Below are 21213 nucleotides of genomic sequence, written 5' to 3' on the forward strand. Positions count from 1 at the left end.
AGCAGCTATTTTAAAATGTTTGTTTCTACATTTCCATAAGTAGAGATTCATACCAAAGGAGCAGCTTATAGTGTAGGACGAAGTGTGTGTGTGCATGTGCAGGCATTCAAAGCTTTACTAGAAACCGGTTTTCTGAAAGGCATTGAAGAGTCTCAGGCTGGTAGCAATGGATCAAGAAGCCCTTTAGCATCCGTCTCCTTGAAGTTCCTTCTGGCCTCATGTCCCTGGTCATTTCACTGTCTGGTGTGACTCGCTGAAACACGAGTTTGGACCCCCATCGCCTTTGGTTTCAGCCACTGTGTTAATGGGACAGCAGTATGCCTCACTCCATCACTCATCTCCACTTTATTTGGTTTTGCTGTTCTTATTCATCCTCCCTCAACTTGTGTTCTTTTAGTAAAGCTCTTCTATTTTTAGATGTTATCCAACCTGAAGTCCTGTGAGAATCTCATCTTCGTCCTCCAGTTCCTTTGACAAGGTTGCCTGGCCTATGGTATTAAGAAGAAGGAGAAAGAGAAAGTGGGGAGGAGGAAGGGATGGGGAGGGGGAGGGGGAGGAAGAGGAGGAGAAAGGAAGAAAGAGAAAGGAAAAAGAGAAAAAGCAAATCTCACAGCATAAGCTACCTTTCACTTATCAACTCAGTTCTGAAGGCCACTTTATGATGTAGTACAATAGAAGGGAAACTTTTGATAAAACTTCTGATTTAAAACCTAACCATTATTTTTAAAATAAATTCTTCAACATAAGATAGTTCTGCAGGTTGCTGTACGATGTTATGCACAGAGCTATATCTGGTTACCCAACTTCATGTGCTAAAAGGGAAAAGAAAGTTCTACTTCTGTTTGCACTGTTGATAGTTCAGCCTGATGTTCCAGGTAAGAGGCAGAAAGGCATGGCCTGCGGCAACCCCTCCCAGGGCATTGCAGCAGTGAGCCCACTCTGCTCAGGCAGTCCTCTTACACCCCCTTTCCTTCCAGGCCGCCCTACCACGGGTGAGGCAGCAGGTCAGAGCTACTGGCATTGTTTTGTGCCAATGGACATTTTTTCCTGAAGGCTACACATGCCCAGGTTTATGCATCCTGAAGGGTTTGTTAGTTGAGGCTTGTTCTCCATGGGTAGCAGTTCATCAGGTACTTTCCCATCCTGAAAAGTGGGGACTTGGAGATCTTAGATATCACTGGATTTGTACATATCTGAAAGCAGTCTTGTAATTGGCACGTTGCCGATGGTTTTTTTGAAAAACACTTCCTCTATGGTTGATGGACTAACAGAACGTAAAGCTGGCAAAAGTAACAGGAGTTTTCCAAAGCGACAGGGTTGAGTGGGATATCTGGAATAGAAGCCGTGAAAGCAAGGTAAGATCCATCACTAACAGGCTTAATGTCTCATCCTTGAACACACACCATCTTCAGCATAATTTCCTGATTCAGCCTCTTTAATAACGTATTACAGAGTCCTAGCCAGACACTAATGTCCCTGTTTGCAGGTGGGATAATCGAGGATGGAGAACATAATGACGCTGCCAAAAGCACATGGTGACTGTCTCCTCATTAGCATAAGGGTTGCATTTTGTGTGTAGAAAAAAAATAGTTTTAAGAAACATGGTACAAAGTTTAGACCAAATAATAAGCTTAATTAAGATTGCCGGTATAGAAACAAACCAATGATATTGATGACAAAACAAGTGACAACATCCACTTTTCTGATTCTCAAGACTCCTTCACAAGGCTATTTGCCTCAAATAAAATGGATTCCTTTTCTAAGCAATTCTCAAAATTATTATTCAGGCACTATACTTAGTCACTCTCAGGAATAATTCCATCCTTATTACACCGCAAATTAAAGACTAAGTTCTGTTGGATGGCAGTGCCACCCAACTTTCATGTCAATGAAATTGGCATATAATTAAAGATGTGAGAAATTGCTGAACAATTTCCTCTCTTGATGTCCAACATAATCTGTACTCAGATGTGCAAGTTCAATTTTCTGCTGCCTTTATATGCCTATAAGCCACCTCCTCACTGCAGCCCTGATACTTCTTCAGTCAATAGTTTGGAATCGGGTATCAATGCAGTCTATCAGGAGGGCTCCCTCCATTGACACAAACCACCCCAAAGACTGAGCTTTGGAAACACTTATCTGTGACTCAGGCAGGTTCAACCTATGGCCATAGGTGCTAGAACCTGACAGATATCAGCTCCTACACAGGAGTTAGGTAGCTGAACATTGACTTTAACTGCCCAATAAGCCCACTGTGCTAACAGAGTCCAGGGGAACAATTTTCATGCTTGTCGCTTAGCTTTGGGCACAAGAGAGTCCCTCTCTTCAACCTGATACTAGGCTGATAATTCATTCTGGGCCTCTGAGGACCTCATTTGGCCCTTTCACTGCCCAGCTCCATGACCACCCATGGACAGGGACCCCCAGACCACATTTAACAATGTGGTATGGACATGGTAGAGCTTCTCTCCATTTAAAAAAAAAATACATAAATCCCACCACTTGCTCTACTTGCTGAAAACATCTCCTACATTTCCTGGAAAGGTATCCCAATACCCATGTCTCCCTTTCACCTTGGCCACGTATACTCTCTTCAACAGCTCTGTTTCCCTTCCCAGGCAAGCAGCGGAGAGAAGCCCCCGGCAGTGGGTGGGAAGCAGTGACTGCCGAAACAAGCCCCCCCCCCCACCGTGTCTGCAGCATCCACCCAACATGCCGAGGTTTCCCACGGGAGAAAACACTGCGAGACATAATTACTTTCGGAAAGGATGTATTTTGGAGACTCCATAGACAATTAACTCTTGATTTTCTGTGAGTAGATTATCCACTCACCTACATATCCACTTCTTTTATTCTCTAGTTAGGAAGGAGTTGGTTAGTCAGTCAACACAAATTAAGTGTTTACTATATGTGGAGTACTGTACTACCCAGAAACAGTAACCACGTGGACGTGTGTGTGAGAGACAGAGAGAGAGAAAGAAAGAAAGAAAGAAAGAAAGAAAGAAAGAAAGAAAGAAAGGAAGGAAGGAAGGAAGGAAGGAAGGAAGGAAGGAAGGAAGGAAGGAAGGAAGGAAGGAAGGAAGGAAGGAAGGAAGGAAGAAAGGAAGGAAGAAAGAGAGGAAGGAAGGAAGGAAGGGAGGGACTCTGACTGCTCAAAATTACTTTGTAGAATATCTATGCCCCTGACTTCATCCATCAACATACATACTGGAAGTTTTCTTTTCAGATATAAGTGTTCTGTGTCTGTCACAGATTCATGTATTTGATTGTCAGTTATATAGTTTATTATATATAACTAAGTTGTTCACTATTATATGTAGTTATATATAATTGTTACACATAGTTATATATAGTTTGTGTGAAACACCAATTTCTAGCCCTCTCCTTATGTCCTAGATACTTAGAGAAATCACTTACAGGGCTGTAACAATTAGCTCAGCTTGTAGCTTTAACAATTAATGCACAATTAGCTCAGTCTGCAACATTAACTTTCATTTCAATTTCAGATTTTATTTTTCTAGACAGGAAAGTGCTAGAGGAGAATGTTCACTGATTTGAAGGAGCTAAGAAGTAAGGTATAGTCAGTTTTGTCACATGTATGACTTTAGATATTAATGTTAAATTATAGCTGTAGCTGATAACATGAAATAAAAAGCTCATGTCAAAGCAGATGTGTTCCTTCCATGAATAATTCCCTTGTTTTGAGGGTGAGGGAGAAGTAGTATACTTGTCATTTCTCTAAAATAGATTTCCATTAATTTGTGGTTTAACTCTCTCAGGTTGTCTTAGAAGCAGCTCCTGAAATGCCACCCTCTCTCAGACTCTTCTTACTCCCTCTCTGGCATCTCCCATGTCACCTCTACCAGCCCCTCTTCTGGCTTCCGTTGGTCCCCTTCTCCCCTGCTGGAATCCAAGGACCAGCTCACATGTCTTCTCCATCCATCAGACTTTCCAGATTTGTTCTCACTCCCTCCAGCTAGAATTCCTCTCTCTCACTCCCCACTTGCTTTTTCTCTTCCCTTGTCTGAGTTGGAGTAACACTTCTGCCTGCTTCCTGCAGTGATAATGGGCAGTATCTTGTCCTTTCTCATGTCCCACAAAGCTCACCAGCCACCCTGCACAAAGCGAGTACTCAGCAAAGGCTTGACTGAATCAATACATAGTATCATATTCTCCTGGTGTGATGTTTGTATACCTTAAAGACTCTAAATGTCAGAGGTCAGTTATGATATACAAGTTAGTTTCTAGTGGGGAAAAAGTGCCCAAATTATGTACTGCTCCATTTTATAATTCTGAACAAATCTTAAGGGCTTACTTTATACATTCTGAAATTTAATGTGCGTTTTAAATTTAAAAACCATGGGACTTTAATTTGGAAAACCACACACATGCACTATCACTCATCATAGTTTCAGTAATATTCTAAGGACAGGGAACAGTCTTTGTTGCTTTTAAGCTCATATTTTACAAATTTATTTGTTCATATGCTCCCCCTCCTTTTAGGAAGAATCATAATACGCTGGGTTGTAAGGCACACAGTAAGCACTCGATAGATATTGGTTGCTGATGGCTTCTGAAGATGTGCTGTGAACACTAAAGCTTTCAGGAATAGGAGTTCTGAAAGCTACCTTCAATGACTCTGGGACAGGGAACACTTTTACTCATTAGTATTCAAAAGAGGATTTATAAAAGAAATAGGAGATCCTTGCAGAAGTGGTATCACCCCAAATGAATACAGCTGACTGGGGGTTTCTCTGACCCCTTCGGTAATGGAAGCATGAACCGCCTCTACCCATTTGATCTAGTTATTCCCAGCACAGTGTCTGTAGGTGATGTTGAGATGATACAGACAGGTTTCCATGGGCTTCCCTTCAAGATCAATCTAGAGAATAAATAAGAATAGCAACTCTATTCTAACCTCAGATCTACCGCAGCCCTAACTTAGGAAGCTAGCAAGGTTCCACGGCTCTTTAAAAGCCTTGCTTTTTTCATCTGAAAATGGAATCAGAACGTCTATAGACCTCATGGTGGATGTGCCCTTTGGCGGGCCAGGAGGAGCACTGCTGGAACCCCAGTGACTGAGAGTTTCTACAAATAGCCAAGAACAGCCTCTGCCAGTGGGCCTTGCTTGGCCAGAAGGGACATGGTGGGCCCTAGGACTCAAAATAGCTGAACAGATACCAATCAGCAAAGCCAGATGACAGTCATGATGGGGTTAAAGATGACCTCTTTAGAAAGTTCTCGGGTCCTTCTTTTTGGGATTGGCATCCAGAGAAAGGCACGTGCCTTTTTTAAAGGATCACGTGACCACTCTCTAATATATCAACTCATGTAACACGTCAGCCTTCATTTTTCACCCTTCCCATATCTGGGTCCATTCACCTAAATGTGTTCAGCTGTACTGAAGGATCAAACTTGCTCATCCAGGACAGGTGCAAGGTGTCTGGCGGTGCTTTCACTTTGACCCTCTAATTTGGTTTGCTCCTCTCACGCGCCCTTTGAAATAGGTGAGGACATAGATTCTAACGAACTCAACTGGCTTGGCAACAGGATATGTGAACTGGCTTTTTACTGCCTGTTCACACATTGACAATGGAAGCAATTTTCTTAAGTACATGTTCAAGGCAAACAAGGGTCACCTGGTATGGATGTAGCTGTTGAGCGTTAGCTGAGCCTCGTCTTGAAGAGCTGCGATGGCGGCAGCATTCCGGAAACTTCTCAGTTCAGAACCACTGTGTGTAGGAACTAGAAATGAAGACCAGGAAATTGTGATAGGCAGCACAGGAAATGCAGATGGGGAAAGCACTCTGGGAGTGGATGGCCAGAAGAAGAACATGCAGGTCTCATGGCTATCAAAAAGGGAGCCAGACTACGAGTGTCAGCCTCTTGAAAACCATCACCTCTTTTTTGGACCCGGAGGTGGCTGAATTAGGGAGATGGCAAAACTGGGGAAGGAGAAGAGACAGCAGTTTGCGTCTGCTTACCAGCTTTGAAAGTGACGATGCATTTTAGACAGGCAAATTCAGTAGCATCTAACCGGAGTTGCCTAAACCGAGCCACCACCTCTTGTAAAGCCTGTATTTCAGATATGATCTTGTTCAGCTTCTGGGAATCTGTGTTGTCACCATTCATGCCTAGAATAAAAATATGCAGTAAATGCTCTAACATGAAGGCATTTTCATGATTTAATATTGATTTTTGACAAAATCCTGCATATCAATATCTATTAAATTGTCACTCTGAGATATCTGATTCCATGTAAACTGGCTATATTGTATGAAAGTTAATATAAAATCTTCTCTTGGATGATAACAAACACAGTAATTTGCATTTAAATAACAATGCAAGCAGTCATGAATACAACAAAACAGCATTATTTGCATTTAAATATAGATTTATAAATGACAGGTATACTCTATTGTTCGGCAGGAATTTGTTATTCTTTACATGTTGTTCTTTTTTCAGTAATGTATTTTTATGGTAATTTCTACAACAAAGTCATTAAATTGTGCAATTCTTACCAGATACAGCCAGTAGAGTGTTAGCATCAACCGGAATGGCCCATTGTGCTATTCCTAGAACAAACAGTTCTCTCCAAGCATCTTCCAAAAGCATCAGCTGTCATACAATAGATGTATAATATAATATAGTGTGTAATTTATAAATTTATAAACAATTTCAATATGTAAATTTCCATCATTTTAAAAAGTGTTTTAAATGTCTGTCCTGGGTAGTTTTTCCTCTGAATATTCTAGCTTTCCCTTATTTTCTCATATTTTCCTTTTTTAAAAGGTGCCTATACTTAAGCACGTGCATTTGAGAGTCAGCCATTCCAATTCCCCAAATTTTGCTTCCCTTGGAAAAGGGTTTACCCTTCTTGTCCTTGCATCCATTTGTTCCTGACCACCTAGAAACTTCTTGGGAGACCCAGGTATGAAATGCCACCAGGAGTTCAGCAGGCAGATTCCTCTCATAGAAAATGTTGATATTATTAGGGTTGAGGATTCCAGACTAAGCATGCAGATCTGGGCCCCCATCTTCCTGGAGGGTTGAGGGGGCTGGGCTGGGAGAGAGAGAGAGAGCGATCACTAATTCCCAAGAGGCGTGCAGGGAAATCAGGGTGTAATTATGTTAATCGTGTGTTGCTGAGTTTACCTCATCTCACTGCCTGATTTTTCTGAGACTCATAAGTGGACAGCATCAAGGTGCTTGTCATTTTCATTCTATTAAAATATGCTACTGAATATTTAAAATGAAAATCTGGCTCCTTTTTCAAATTAATATACTGGATTCCACTTCACTGCAGTTTGCTTGCTGTTGAAGGATTTCCATCGAAGGGCTAAGTGGCAGACAGTAAGTAAATTTTGTTTGGATTAAAGAGTCTAAATACTTGTTTTGAGAAAAAATAGCTAACTTATACACACACACACACACACTCATACACGGAGCAAATGGTCAGAGTCAACCAGTAAACCTGGTCAAAGATAGAAACTAACTTGAAAAATCTGTTTTTGAAAAATCTCTCAAAAGCCAGTCAATTCTGGGTGATTTATGTGAGAGGATTTCTTCTTGAGAGCTAAGGGCTGAATTGTGAAGGCTTGTAACCAAAATCACAATTAGACCAAAAGGTTTAATTTTCAAAGTGCTTTATTTTCAATGTTATTGCATTAAGTACAGAAAATAATACTTTAAAAATGCAAGGTAAACAGTGTCTAATTCTGACCATGTCTGAAAGTCCAGGCCATGACAAAAAGAACATCCCATGCTAGAAGAGTAAATGTTTTGAGCACATTGCCAGGTCTCTCTGTAGGAAACATACTTCATATTAAGGGGCACTATTATGCTTTAATTAGGTATAAAATGAATTAAAGAAACAAATCCTTTGCTTTTGGGAAATCTGTCATTAATTTCTGTGAATGCACTGGTAACAGCCAATTTTTGTGAATACCTCATTTTCTTCCTTTCCCTTAAGGGTAGAAAAATTCTGGCAGAGACCATGTCTGATATTCCTAACAACAACACTTCTGAGTTTGGGTACGATGCAATTTTAACGGCACTTACTTTTTTTTCTCCCTCTTAACGTCATTTACAACCACAGGATTATGTACCAGGCCTATTTGTTTACAAAATCTCTAAAAGCACTTAAAGAATCAAGGGAGGTGTGCAACACACCCTTCAGTCCTTCATGCTGATAAATCAGTGGCCAAAACTGTGAGCATTACAGTGGAAAATATGAAGCTGCAAATGTAAAACACTGAGCCTAGTTCCCAAAATCTTACGAGGGAATACTCTCATAACTTTCTATTTCTCTCAGTTCCAGTGTTTTTAAGAAAACATTTTTATTTTTTTTAAACTCTTGATTGGAATATATTTGCTTTACACTCTTGTACCCGTCTCTGAGGTACACCAAAGTGGATCAGCTGCATCTACACACATATCCCCATATCCCCTCCCTCCCGCGACTCCCCCCAACCCTCCCCGTCCTGGCCCTCCAAGGCATCTCCCATGAAGTTGTTCTCCTTTTGGAAAACATTGTTTCATTTACAATTAAAGAATCATTAAGATTTTTAAAATTAGTGATGAAACTTGGTGTTTCAATTAAACTAAAAAAAAGATAATGATCTTATATATTTGTTTTTTGTAGATCATATCCAACTTTCCTGAAATAGCATAATTACACTTCTTCGTCCGGATTCCATAAGTAGCTATTTTAAACCCATAGCAAGAAGCTAAGAAAAATCATTTCCTCACTGCTGTTAAGAACGGATGCCTGGGGCTTCCTAGGTGGCGCAGTGGTTAAGAATCCACCTGCCAATGCAGAGGACACAGGTTTGATCCCTGCTCCAGGAAGATCCCACATGCCGTGGAGCAACTAAGCCCATGCGCCAAAAAACAAAACAAAACAAAAGAACGGATGCCTGGCCTTGATGATTTACGCAGGTGACTTCCAGTTTCATAAGACTGATGACTGTTGCTTCTTTCCCAATCCCCTTCCCCCAAGAGCTCAGTGCCCTCTTGGTCATACCTGGTCTTGCAAAGATAGCGTGGAGAAAGCTGGCACACTCTTAGCCCACTTGATGCTCATAAACAGAAGCCTGGCAGCTGATTCACACACTGACTCTGTGGCCACTTCATAGAGATACATTGGGGTCCCATTCACTTCATGGGGGTACTGGGTGGGGAAGAAAGAGAAACATCAGGGAGTAAGGAAACCACAGTTCTGCAAGAAGAGCCAACTTTTAAATTTTCTAATTAGACCACGGAAGGAGATAGGAATATCTATACAGAGTTTGCTAAATAATAATTGTCGGGAGAGGCTCATGTCCACTCTCTGGCGGCCTGTTTCTTCAAGAGGGGCATCTGGCTTTTCTGTCCCCTGTAGCAAATTTTCCTCAGGCTGAGCCAAGTGCCAGGCCTGTCTCCCAACTTAGACAAGAGCTTCTTGCATTTGAGTAAATAAAAATAGATGTGAAAAAAGTATAAATTAATAGGCATCCCAAACACAAATATGCATAGGAGTATTTTTAGAAAGGATTAGTATATTATGGAAATATTTCAATGAGACATCTTAATCATTCACAGAGCATTCCCATTCATAACAGACAACACATTCATAACACTCCTTTCCCAGGCTTATTATACACATCAAGGGTAAGAAAGCAATATTAAATATTGTGCGTGTGTGAGTGCCCAGGTGTTTGGCTTCCCTGCAGTGTGGAGCTGCAGCTGGCCCTCCTCTGGGGGAGATCTGGAGCCCTTCTTGGTCTGGAGTGGGGGCTCTGGGTAGGTACCAGCTGGAAGCCTGAAAGGTAGTCCCTAGGTGGCAGCCTTTTGAGGTGATTCTGGCTGCGGCCCTGCTAGGAGAGGCTCAGAAGAGAGTACGGGGAGTGGGAAATGAAGCCAGGTTCTTCAGACTGTCCTAACAGGGTGAGCTCCACATTTCGCTCTTGCATTAGCGACCCATAGCTTTGCCCAAGAGATTAGATCCCTGCAGTTGCAATTCAGGGGCTCTTCTGCCAGCTGTAGGCAACTTCTTTCTTCTAGAAACAAACTCTGCTCGTCTGTCCTCCAGAAACACCTGGGCTGCCCTCCTAGTTCAGACAGAGCTTCACACTAGAAGCGTTTTCTAAAGGTATGGGTTCCTGGGCCCCACCTCACATTTGCTGAAAAAGGGATGGCCCTAGGAGTCCACATTTGTAGTCAGCTCAGAGAGTGACTTTACCTCACACTAAAGTTTGAGCACCCTTAGCTCAACAGAGAAGAGCGGGAGGTCTAGAGCTCCCCGCACAGCTGGGCGGAACACCGAGCATCGCGTGAGGTCTCTCTCTCCATCTTTTGCCCGAGCCATCCCAGCTGAGAAGGAATGGGGCACCCCTCTCCGCCCTCCACTCTGAATGGTCACGGGCCCAGCAAGGCCACTGACCTTGGGCGTGGGCTGAGCCAGGCTCACGAGCGTCTGCCGCTCAGGGGTGGCGGACACGGCGGCCAGCTCCAGACCGTGGGGCTCCAGCTGCGTGACCGCGGTGAAGAATGCCGGTGCGGGCAGGGCGGCGGAGGGGAAGTGCGCGGCCGCCCCGTTCTCTTCCTTGTGTCCACGGAAGTAGAGGGCCACCTGCTTGCGGATGGTGGACGTCCGAGGCCCCCGCTCATGCTGCACGGCTACAGAGACAGACAGACCGGCGCAAGCCCGAGATCAGAGACTCGGCGACACTTAGACGCTGCCGCGCTCTCGGGCCAAATGCCGCGTCTGGGCAGGCAAGGGCACTCGGGAGGTGAAGAGAGGGAGAGAGAAGGAATGTGAGGGTGGAGGGCGCTCTGAGACCGTCTAACCCTTACACTGTTTGCATAAGGAAGCTGAAGCCGAGAACAGTAGCCCGGCCCAAAGTGTCACACCAATGCATGAGCCTTAGGCAAGACTAGCTGTGTTCTCTGTCGGTTCAGGGCTCCTCTCCACCTAGGGGGGTTGCAGGGAGACCAGAGACCCTCTGGGAAGAAGTAGCTAGGTCTCTGACCTCAATCGATGGTAGAGGGAGCAGTGCGCACAGCCAGGCACAGCGTCTCTGCACAGACTTTTCCCAATCCGCAGACGACCACTTCTCCAACCTCCATCCCCCCGCCCCACTTGGAAATGGCGCTTGGCCTCTGAGGGCTCCAGGAGAAAAGGACCCGAGCCCGGGTCCGCTGGGGGATGAGACAAGGGAAAGCCCTCTCAGAGTCTGCTGGAGGAAAGCAGGGGAGATGTGACAATTACCACCAACAGTTTAAACAAACAAATTAATTCAGGGCAATCTTCCGCTCCACGAGCTTGACAACTTGTCAATACACAAGTTCAACAGGTTGGACACTCCCTCCTGCTTCCTGCGCGGTGGAGGAAGGAACTCTCCCCAATGGACGCTGTACTTCGTGGGGATTCCACCCCGCCCAGGCCTCCAGGCCTCCGTCCCTGGCAAAGCCCACTCCGCACTCAGTCCTGAGGCTCCATTCCTCTCTCTTGGTTATGATACCTGCCCCGTCCCGGCCTGGGGCAGCCTCACCAGGCCACCTCCGGCACGCACTTGGATTGCATTCTAAGCCCAGGAAGCATCTTGACGACCTAGCTCTTGCTGCGCGCCTTTAAGAGCCTTCTGGGACTGGGTGTCACCCTGCACCTTCAGATCCTTTCTTTAGAACTGAGAGAAGGCCTTGAAAAAGCCCATATCTCTACAATGGTCCTGATTTTGTAATCTTAGTGAGTCTACATACAAGGGCTGGACATTCCCGGTGGTCTCGTCTCTGCCCTTCCTCTTTTCACCCATCTCCTAGTCCCCAAGATATCTTCTCCGGGAGACTGTCCAGACAGCACGACCCTGCGGGAGGCTAACAGCCTTAAGTCTGGCCACAAAAGGGCTGCAAGGAGAGGTGAGAAGAGGAATAAAGATGGGAGGTGGGAAATGTCAGAGTGGGTGCCCTAGGAACACTGGCTTCGTGAGGCTGGCTGTGAGGCTCGTGTGTCCCATGTGGGCATGGGGCTTGCCCTGGGAAGTTCAATGGGGTGAGGGTGGGCATCATGCAGGGAGATGACTAAAGCCGGAGGCCAATTCCCAGCGTCTGGAAAGAAATGCTCAGGAGATGATTTACATGCATAGGAGTGACATTATTTCCTGTACACATAATTTATTTAATACTCAACCAACATAAGAGTAAAAAGATGTACTAAGAATAAATAGATTACCATCTTTGTTCATGTTGACTTCCAAACACTTCTTCAGCCGACACGCTCTGCACTGGTTTCTGTGTGTCTTGTCCACCGGGCAGCCTCCCTGGAACAGAGCACAGGTGGTCAGCGGACCCCAAGGCCTTTAGACTGGGGACGCGAAGCCGGCGCCGGGTTAGGGAAAAGGCGTGGAGGCAGAACGCACCCCACCACAGACCCCGGTGCAGCAAGCCTGGATCCACGAAACGCGAGGGCCTTGGGCACCAGCAGGGCAGGAAGAGAAAGGGCTGGGATTTCCTGAGCTACTTCAAAAGGATCAGCCCCTGACCCTATGAAAGCGGACAAGAAGAAAAGTCCTTCTACAAACAGGTGAAGGGTCAGAGCGCCTGGTTTGCCAGACTCCGCTGGGCGGGGAGGAGCTCACAAGGGGAACGTCCACCAGGCGCAGAAGTGGTGCAGCACGAACGAGACTTTTCAGGACCGAAGACAGCGACCTGCCCGGGAGGAGGCGGCCTCAGAACTCTGCACAGAGCAGGCTTGCCTGCCAGGATCGCTGCCACGCTCCCCTCCCGCCAACTATTATTTCCGCTTTCAGGTCTCGAGTCTACCTCTTTCTGTCACTTTCTGGGTGAGCCCATTTATCTGTCAGATACATATTTCGCATTATTCTCCACTCTCCTGTTTCCTCTCTTGCCTTTGTACTCGAAGCCATCCTTATGATCGGCATGTGGAGAGTTGTCTTAAAGACTAGCCTCAGCCCAGATTCATAGAAACACAGTCATTCCTGGAAGGTGAGGCAGAACCCAGAGTGGTTAGGAGGGCAAGGCCTACAGATGTGAGGGTGGGAAGGGAAGAGCCCAAGGCTTGGGCAAATTCTAGAAATGTCCACCATGTAACTCAGACCAGGAAGATAATGTGATGGACTGTCTGACAAAACAATAATATGGACTGAGAATATTAAGGTGATAACTGAAAAAAACAGAGGTAATTGCTGCCTTAGAAATATTTATCTGAGATGCATGAAAAAATAAATGTTTTATCCAATGCAATTTTCTGGAAAAATACTGGCCATTAAAAGAGGAAAATTACAGAAGAAATTTCTAATGGAATTCATTTAATGTTAGGTTTTACGACTGAGGAAATATATACATAGCTACATAAAGAGTCATATCTACATGTGTATTTTATACACAGTAAACATGTATTTTATATGCAGTAAATACATAAGAAGTTTGGTGCTTTCCTCCATTTATACGACTTGCTATTGTTACATTTACAGTGGAAGGAAAGAGAATAAAATAAATATATTTTTGTTTCATAATCTCAAAATTCAAATACTCTGAATTTGCAGTAAGCGTATTTTCTGAAATATCCCTTAGGAAAAAATTACACACTCAAACACACAGTTATATGAGATCACACCCCTCTGATTTTAACTATGTTGATTTATTTAAAATAAAGGTAGAGCAGAAGTTCATAACAATTGCTAAACATCCTCATTACTGTTAATAATAAATTGGAATGCTATTTACCTAATCTTAGAATAAAAGAGAGAAAGGAAGTATTTTTTTTTCCTAACTGAATTTGTCAGGGCATCTTTGCTGGCCAGTGTAATAGCTCAATATAAACAAGTTTAAATAACATTATTAAATGCAATCATACGTCTGTCTATCCTCAAGTGTTATCTTCCTAGTATTCTGATACACATACTAATGCAAGATAGAAGCCTTCGTTAGTTCTTAAGAGTGTCTTCAAATCAGATCAAATGTGTATAAATATCTGAAGCCTGAGAGAAAGATGTGCACCTCAGGTCGGTCCATTTATTCTCTGTGCAAGAAAAGGACCACCATGCCTGATGAGCCCATCATCACTCCTTTACAAGCACTTGGACTGACATCAATATGTTTGAATTGATAGCCAACTCCTTTGAAAATATCAAGCATAACATCTGAGATTTTGACTCCCCAATACGGTGCATTGCATAAAAGTAAAAGATAAGTTAAGTAGAGGCCTGCTCAAATCTGATGACCCACAGTAATCCCATATTCCTGTGGAGCTAGTGGGATGCAATCCTGTGTGTATACAATGTGATGTGTCCATATGGTGAAGTGAGAAACTGACACAGAGCTATGGACTCAATTAAACAGGTAACAGGACTGGAGAGTTCAAAATAACTTATCCGAATGCAGTATCTTCTTGTTCTTGTTTTTGCTGATAATCCAAATCTATCAGAAATTGGTATGAACAGACATACCTTCAGAAAAACATAAATGATTCACTAGCACCCGACAATATATGTGTATGTGTATGTGTGTACCATATATATTAATACATATATATTAATTAGTGAAAATATTTTACCATTTTGGTTACCAAAGGATGACTTCTCACTACTACACTGTCCGGTATCTTCTTGGGAGTGGAGATGGTCACTCTGTACTTAGGGCCTGGTTGCCTGGCTAAGGAGAAGGCCAAGTGTGGGACCGATCTTCTAGGTTGACATAAACCTACTAATGAGTTGGAAACTGAGTCGGGGGAGGGGTCTGCTCACTCTTTCTGGAAGCTCTGGTTTACACTAAGCCCATGCCCCTATTCCTCTGTCTCTTTGAGACAGTTTTGCCTGCTCAAGACCAAAGCAGAATCAACCAGGCACCTCTTCTAAGTAGAGAAAGTGAAGATACGGCAACCATGGAGAGGCTCCCAGTTACTCCTTCCCTGGGCACCTTCTCTTCTTGCTCACTCTGCCCTTTTCTGACAAGGCCCAACTAAAGTCACATGGGTGCTGAAGCCCCACTGCTCACTTTCAAGCAGCCCAGCTTCTCTCAAGTTGAAAGGGCACAGCCCTTCATACAGCACATCCTCTCTGTTCCAACAGTCCAACAGTCACTTCGCATCTCAACCTTGACTGGGATGCCTTATGCCTTTCACTTCCGCCCTGACAGACCCAGGTCAGGGCACTGAGCTTGGGTGCTGCTAGGAATGGGGTGGGGTGGCAGGCAACATAAAATAGCCTTTTCTCCTGCCTGCACTTGTGGTTTAGATTCTAACGTTCCTTAGATCCCCTGGGCTGGCTTTATAATCACTGGGTGTGGGCCTTACCCAGTGTCAAAATCTGTCAGAGGATTAAAAAAGGGGGAGGGGGGGTGTTGGGAGGGGGTGTAAAAGAGGCACTGGGATCTCAGCTTTCCTCCTTCAAACTCAGCTCTCTTCCCTTCCCTCTTCCCACCTTTCCCAAGCAAAAGGGCCACTGAGAGTCGAGGCAGGAAGGAGGGGAGAGAAAAGGAGAGGTCAGGGCCTGGTCTCTCCTCAGCAGCTCGGAAACTTCGAGGAGGCCTTGGCACAAACAAAGGAAGAGGAGGCGGCAGAGGGGAGCTGGGCAGCGCAGCCCTGCTAAGGTACCTGGTTTCCAGATTTGCAGACATACGTCCTATTCCTTCGGATACTTCGTTTGAAAAACCCCGAGCAGCCGTCGCAGGCGTAGACCCCGTAGTGTTTCCCCGAGCTGCGGTCGCCACACACTTTACAGGGGATATCTAAAATACGGCCTGAAATTGCAGGAAAGACAGGAAAGGGGGGAAGCGGGGAGAGAGAGAGAGAGAGAGGAGGGCGGTGAAGGAGGAAAGGGGAGAGGGAGAGAGAGATGCTAAGCAATCTGACCTCTGAAGGGATTAGCACCGGAGCTGCGGTAAAAGCAAATAATGAAGTGATTTTATAGCCAAACTTTTTTTGCTTGAGCAAGTGTCAGTTTCCTACAATGAGCATTATTCATGCACCGCTACATGTATTTGGGTCTCCTCTAATCGCCGAGACCCATTTTGGAATAAAAGATTACAGCAGGCCGGGGCGGCAGCGCGGCCGCCGCTGCCTTTCTGCTCTGCGGAAAGTTTGGCCGCCTCCCTCCCCAGCTCTTGCATTTAACAGAGAAAGTTGTTAGTGAGCGCGCGAGAAGACGAACTTGAAATGTAAAAGGGAAAAAAAGAAAAACAAACACGGCTGGAACCAGGGATGGCAGCTGGAAGGCAATCGAGTTTTCTCTGAGCTGCCGGGCGGCTGTTATTATTAGGATTATTATTGTAATGCTAATACTAGGATTATTAATGATAATAAGGGTAGTGGTAATTGCCCAACTTTCACTTTACCTATTTAAAATAATGCCTGATGGATTGCTTTTGAGAAATAATTTCTTTTAGGAAAAAAAATTTTTTTTTCCCCCAAAGTAACTAGCACTGAGCTAGGCAAGTAGGAGGAGAGTGTCGTAAGTATGTCTATTCCCTGGCAGGTTAGGGTTAGGGACAGCACCTCTCCACCCCTACTCCCCAAAGTCTTCCTCCTTAAAGCCCTGCCTCCTCACACTAGATCCTGCGGTTCCCTTCCTTTCCATTTCTCCACCGCTGTCTGATTTTTTAAAAGATCTGACTGGTTCCCCTAGACTGCCCCCCATCCCCACTGGCCTCGACAGTCTCCTGACTTAAGAGAAATCTCCTTGGAATCCCCTCTAGCCTGGGATGGCCGCGGACTCTAGAGGAATGTTAGGGAGAGGGTAAAATGAGAAAATTTATAAGGGAGAGAAACATTTTTCTCTAAGGTTCAAGGGTCGAACAAGCCTAAAGCCGTTCATAGGGACTTAGAAATCCTTACTCCAGCAAACAAAGGGAGTATTAAATAAAGGGTTAACCTAATGAATACTTTGATAACGATGACGATGATAGTTGACAATACTAGTTAATAATTAACTTCTTTACATTTAGTTTTCCCTTTGCGACCGGTCCGAAGGCCTCCAGTCTGGGCCCGCGCGGCCTCCGGCTTGGGCTCTGTGAAGCTGGCAGCTGGTTCCCCGGAGCGCTCAGGTTGGGGGCCACGATTAGGCTGGGGTGACGGGAGGCAAGGGTAAGGGTAAGGACGACTGGGCCAGGGGAGTAGGGGAGGCGAGGGCGCCGTGCGGGAAGGGCCCGAGGCCTCAGGGTGGAAACTTGCTGGTGGAATCCGAGGCGTCCAGCGGGCGCGTACCCCCGACCGCGGCCTCGGAGGAGCTGCAGGGGGTGGGGGTGAGGAGAACGGGGGCGGCAGGGCTGGGGAGAGGGGGTTGGTAACCACCAGGCTTGGCCCGGGCAATTACAACCCCGCCGTAGCACCTGCCTATAGAGCCACCAGTGACCCGTCAAAAAGAGTAGCATGGGAATTCGGATGGCGACAAAGGCCGGCGGGGGAGGCGCGCGGCGCGGCGACCACCGCCTCGGCGCCCCCTCTCCCGCAGGGTGGGAGGGGAGGTTGTGCTGGGGGGCGGAGGGGGGTGGAGAGAGCCGGGGGAGGCCATTTCGGGTCTTGCTCCTCACCCCCTCGGGCCTGTCACTGCGCCCAAGGGAACTCAACGGCTGCCCAGAAGCCGCCTGCACCGTGGAAAGCAGTAAACTTCGTTTCTATATTTTGCAACCATCCTCCTCTGCATAACACACGCCCTCTGGCTGAGCTGGGGTCCGTGTTTGGGGTCCAGCCATCCTGTCGTCCCAGCTGTCCTCCTCTTCGCGGTGTCACTTTTGATGATGCCAAGATAAGCGCGGGAGGAGCAGTGGTGGGGGTTCTCTCTCCTGCTTCCCATTCAGACGGGAAGCCAAGGACCTGCATCTCTGGAGAACCCCGATGGGGTGGAGGGAGGACCCGCTAGGGGTAGGCGACGCTCCTCGGGCTCCAGGGGCGGGGCTCCTCGACCATCCGCCCCCCGGGGCCGCCAGGGCTGCAGGTCGTCCCTGCACCTGCGCAGACCTCCAGGCCGCCGCTCCCGCGGCAGATTAGACAGGCGTACCCGCCTGGGGCGGGGCACAGAAGGGAGGACGCGAAAATTCCTGGGCAGAGCGGGTGTGCGCCTCAGACTCCGCCACCCAGCCACGTTAAGGTGACTTGGGTCACGAGACAAGCTGGTTGACCCCGTTGCAAAGCGCCTCTCATTTAGCAAGTCGAGCGAGCTCCGACGTGAGGCAGGCGGGAGTTTCCTGAGGCTGGAAAACCGTTCTTAACTTCCCTCGCCAGGGGGTCCCCTCGGGGCTTTTTGTGTGTCATAATTGCCTAAAGATATATGGCAGCTTCGATTACTGTAATTACCATCAGAGGCTGTTGAAAGAAGTTAGTCTGGGCTGCAGGGGTGACTGGCCGGGGTCTTGTTACCACCCAGGCGGGGCTCCCGGGTGACATCGCTCTGCTCTCCAACTGTGCGAATCCCAGCGAGGCGGGGGTTGCAAACCTCGCGGCCTGGCCCAGGCCTGACCTCGCCCGCTGCGCGCCGACCTCCTCGCTGCCCGGGGCCCGAGGGCCGCAGGCCTGGGCCCGTCTGCCGCCACGGGTTTGGAGAAGGCCTGGATGCCGCGGCGCCGCGGGCGGGGCCTGCTGTTCTGCGGGCCTGAGAAACCTCTGCTGAGGCGTCCGGACCTGCGTCGGGGCTCGAGGCTTAGGAGGCCCAACTTAGGCTCTTGGGAAGCTGGCAGGCTCCAAAGTTTCCCCAGTGTCACTCTGCCTTTTTCCCTAAGAGTCTGAAGGGTTCTCCTGCGTCCTAGTCCATGTACAGCACACGGGCGCGGTCTCCAGCGAACCCAGTTCGCTCCCGCCCCTTCCCTCACCTCCGAGGACTCACTCATCAAGGCCTCTCAACCCTGGCGATTCCGCATCCCAAGTGGGTGAAGGGGTGTGAAACTCCTTACTTCCAGGGAAGGAGACAAGGGCCTGTCACAGGGCAAGTAAGCACCGAGGCCTGCCGAGGCCCGCCGGCTTCGGTTTTTGCAATGGAGGTTCGAAATGCACTAGGAAAGCTTTCCTTCTGCGCCTCTCAGGAAGGACGCTCACACGCCACAACGCGGGCCACAAAGAATATGCGAGCTCGCCTCCTTTCCCAGAGATTTGAACAGCGAGGGCTAGGTAGGCCCGAGGCTAACTGGAAACGCCGGTCCTCCGCCAGGGTCAGCTCTGATTCGGGCGGCAGCTAAGAGTCCTTCTTTCCTCCCTCTGCCTTAGTTCCAAACATTTCTCCTTTTTTTCTTTTTGTGCACGTTCACTTTAATTTTTAAAATGGCAGCGCCCAAAACCAAAACAAACGGACAAAGTGAAAACACAACCCACTTCTAGGGAGGGCAGGGAGGAATTGCATCCCATTCAAGTGGGACTTCATTATCAGTCCTCAGAAGTATCTCGGACTCTCCCAACTTTCAAAGACTCAGGACAATGGTGGGGGGGGGGGGGGAGTTTGAGGAAAGCACAAGCGCCAAAAATGCTATAAGCAAAACCAACAGGGGCGACGGGAGCACTCCGGGATGTGGGGACTCCCCCAGCCGTGAACCCTGGAAACCGCAGCCCCGGGCCACCGGAAGGCGGGAACTGAAATGCCCAGAGATCCTGGCATTGCAGCCACGCCGGCCCAGCGCTGACTCTGGCCTGCACATTCTCGGGGTCCACAGGCACGGTGCACGCAAAAGCCCTCGCACGTACACTCAGCCCTGTACTCCGCAGTATAAGGTCGATTAGCGATCAGCCGCGACTTGGTGTTCCAAGGGAGAGTCTCCAGCTAAGCATATTTAAGGAAGGAGAGAAGCGCGCGAAGGGAATAGGCCGCACTCTCCTGCCTCTGCCGAGCTCCCGCTCGAAAAGTCCTTGGGATTAGGGATTTGGTCCTCTCTTTGCTAGAGCAGTTCGCCATACTTTAAATTCCCCAGTTATGACCTACGCGGATTTGGGATTAAGGAAAATGTGACTTTTAAATTGTTTCTGCTTCCCAATTTGCAGGATTATTTGAAATAGCTAGAAACGGGGTGCAAAGCATTCCATTCAAAATCCGCTTTGCGCAGAGTTGCTTTTGCGCTCTGGAGCTCGGAGTTTTGAGCGAGCGTGTTATTGTGCTGCCGCCTGGGTCTGCGGCCTAGTTCCCGCCCCCGCCGTCTCTCCCCACCCGCCCCGCCTCCCGCCTTCCCCGCACCTGGCGGCTAAGTGGAGGCAACTTGCGGGACTGGTGGTCTGCCTGGGTCGCAACCTTCCCAACATACCAGAGGGAGGGGGGAATCAAGCAATCCAGAGGTAACGAAATTGTTCTTCCCTCACCACGAAAGGCACTGACTCATGGTCTACAAGGAGCCGGGCCAAAGCGCACACACCGCTGGAGTCCCTCTCCCAGGCTCAGAGCCTCGGTGATCGGGGCAGGACCTCCCCGGCCACCTCGCCCTCCCGTCCCAGCCTGCGCGACTGAGCCCCGCGGCGGTCCGATAGGTACCCACTTGTTGATCCGGCGGGCTTGCTCATGCTGGCGGTCCCGGGGCGGAGCGGTTGGTGGGCGCTGCCCGAGTCCCGGCCGGCAACGCCCGCTTCGCCGCCGGGCGCCGCCGCTCTCCAGCCGCCCTCCAGCCTGGGAGGCTCCGGGGCCGGACAGGTGGGTGTTGGTTGCGCGCTGCGCTGCTCCCCGGGCGCTCAGAATTCGTTCCACAGTGGAAATTTAAGCATCCTTAAGTTTCTTCCCGTCTCTTGCAAAACCGCAGCTGCTGGGAATGTTGCTTGGTATGGACACACACATGTACAGACAAATGGAGAGACGGACAGGCAGATCGAGGGAGAAGAGAGGACAGGCAAGAGAAGGGTATTCAAGAACAGAGATGGAAACACGAAAATGGTCTTTCTACGGAGCAAAAAGGGCAAAATCCCTCTCTTTCCCCATGCCTGTCTCTCAGTCTTCAATTTCTCCCTCTATATTAGGCATGCAGAGTATGGGCAGATCTCTACAGACCGCTGCTCTTTTACGGAAAGAAGGGAAACACACAACTGCAGTCTCAGGCAGATGGGCTCCGCGCTGCCCAAATCTGAGCGCGGAGTGGGAAAACTAGATTGCTGGGAAGTCTTCCGAGGGAACAGGCGGCCAGCTCCCGGTTTCCGGGGAGAGCAGAGCACGCAGCGGCAAAGGGTTCCTGAAGTTCATTATCCCGTGACTTTGTGCCTGTCGCTGCGGACTGGGTCCCCTGTAATATCTCCAGAAGCGCTCTGACAGGCAGCCGCGG

At 47.8% G+C, this 21213-nt stretch overlaps 1 protein-coding gene across 1 annotated transcript; it reads right to left on the reverse strand.

Moving 5' to 3' along the window:
• Positions 1 to 33: 33 nt before the first annotated feature.
• NR2E1 (nuclear receptor subfamily 2 group E member 1) lies at positions 34 to 20467 on the reverse strand. The gene is made up of 9 exons (XM_057739639.1): positions 20443 to 20467; positions 15593 to 15738; positions 12212 to 12299; positions 10424 to 10659; positions 9026 to 9172; positions 6522 to 6618; positions 5985 to 6134; positions 5640 to 5745; positions 34 to 1330 (listed from the first exon to the last, which is right to left on the reverse strand). Exons 1-9 carry the CDS (start codon positions 20465 to 20467, stop codon positions 1168 to 1170), a joined length of 1158 nt encoding a protein of 385 aa, XP_057595622.1. The 3' UTR covers positions 34 to 1167.
• Between the last annotated feature and the right edge of the window lie 746 nt (positions 20468 to 21213).

This window comes from Hippopotamus amphibius, chromosome 6, assembly GCF_030028045.1.
Source record: "Hippopotamus amphibius kiboko isolate mHipAmp2 chromosome 6, mHipAmp2.hap2, whole genome shotgun sequence".
NCBI lineage: Eukaryota > Metazoa > Chordata > Mammalia > Artiodactyla > Hippopotamidae > Hippopotamus > Hippopotamus amphibius.